This window comes from Brassica oleracea, chromosome C6 (assembly GCF_000695525.1).
Source record: "Brassica oleracea var. oleracea cultivar TO1000 chromosome C6, BOL, whole genome shotgun sequence".
NCBI classification, from domain to species: domain Eukaryota; kingdom Viridiplantae; phylum Streptophyta; class Magnoliopsida; order Brassicales; family Brassicaceae; genus Brassica; species Brassica oleracea.
Genome location: NC_027753.1, coordinates 35985811 through 35986649, shown reverse-complemented (window position 1 = coordinate 35986649; position 839 = coordinate 35985811). Strand labels below are relative to the sequence as shown.

At 38.6% G+C, this 839-nt stretch overlaps 1 protein-coding gene across 1 annotated transcript; it reads left to right on the top strand.

Moving 5' to 3' along the window:
- Positions 1 to 237: 237 nt before the first annotated feature.
- On the top strand, positions 238 to 624 carry LOC106298120. Its single transcript, XM_013734207.1, has one exon. The coding sequence runs from the start codon at positions 238 to 240 to the stop codon at positions 622 to 624; it is 387 nt and encodes a 128-aa protein (XP_013589661.1).
- Positions 625 to 839: the final 215 nt, after the last annotated feature.

Below are 839 nucleotides of genomic sequence, written 5' to 3'. Positions count from 1 at the left end.
TTTTGTATTAATTTAAAATTTTTATACAATTTAGATGGATAAATTCTTGTGTAAATAAAAGTAGGAACTAAAACTTGGAACATATTATTTGGACATACAATTTGGACATACAATAAGTTTGATACAACTTGTGTATTAAAATTTGAAACTAAAATTTGGAACTAAGATTTGGAACTAAAATTTGGAAGTAAAAATTGGAACTAAAATATTTATTATTTACAGGAGGAATACCTAATAATGTCATCATCATCATCATCATCCGATGAACTCGAAGAAAGATTGGACGAAGTCTTCGACGAAATCCTCGAAGATACATACAACGATATAGTGGAGGCCCAAACCAATAATCTACGGAGATGTACTTATGTAGAACGAAACCGTGAAGCAGACCACAACCGTTTATGGAATGACTACTTCAGCGAAGACTCGACATACTCGGCACAGTTATACAGACGGCGTTTCCGCATGAACAAGGATTTATTCATGCGTATTGTCCATGACCTCTCAGAGAACGTCCTGTTCTTTCAACATAGACAAGATGCAACCGGGAGGTTTGGTCTTTCTCCACTTCAAAAATGTACGGCAGCAATTCGTCAGCTTGCTTGCTTATGGTTCTGCGGCTGACACGGTTGACGAGTATCTCTGACTTGGTGAGAGCACATCACTTTTGTGTTTACATAAGTTCACTGATGGAATCATCCGGTTATTTGGAGATGAGTATCTACGAAGACCCACACCGGAGGATCTACAACGACTACTCGATATTGGAAAGAGCCGCGGGTTTCCTGGGATGGTCGGGAGCATTGATTGTATGCATTGGGAGTGGAAAAATTGCCCAA

Bases quoted from the DNA above. Each gene is read 5' to 3' on its own strand.
- LOC106298120 (XM_013734207.1), top strand. From the start codon at position 238: ATGTCATCATCATCATCATCATCCGATGAACTCGAAGAAAGATTGGAC.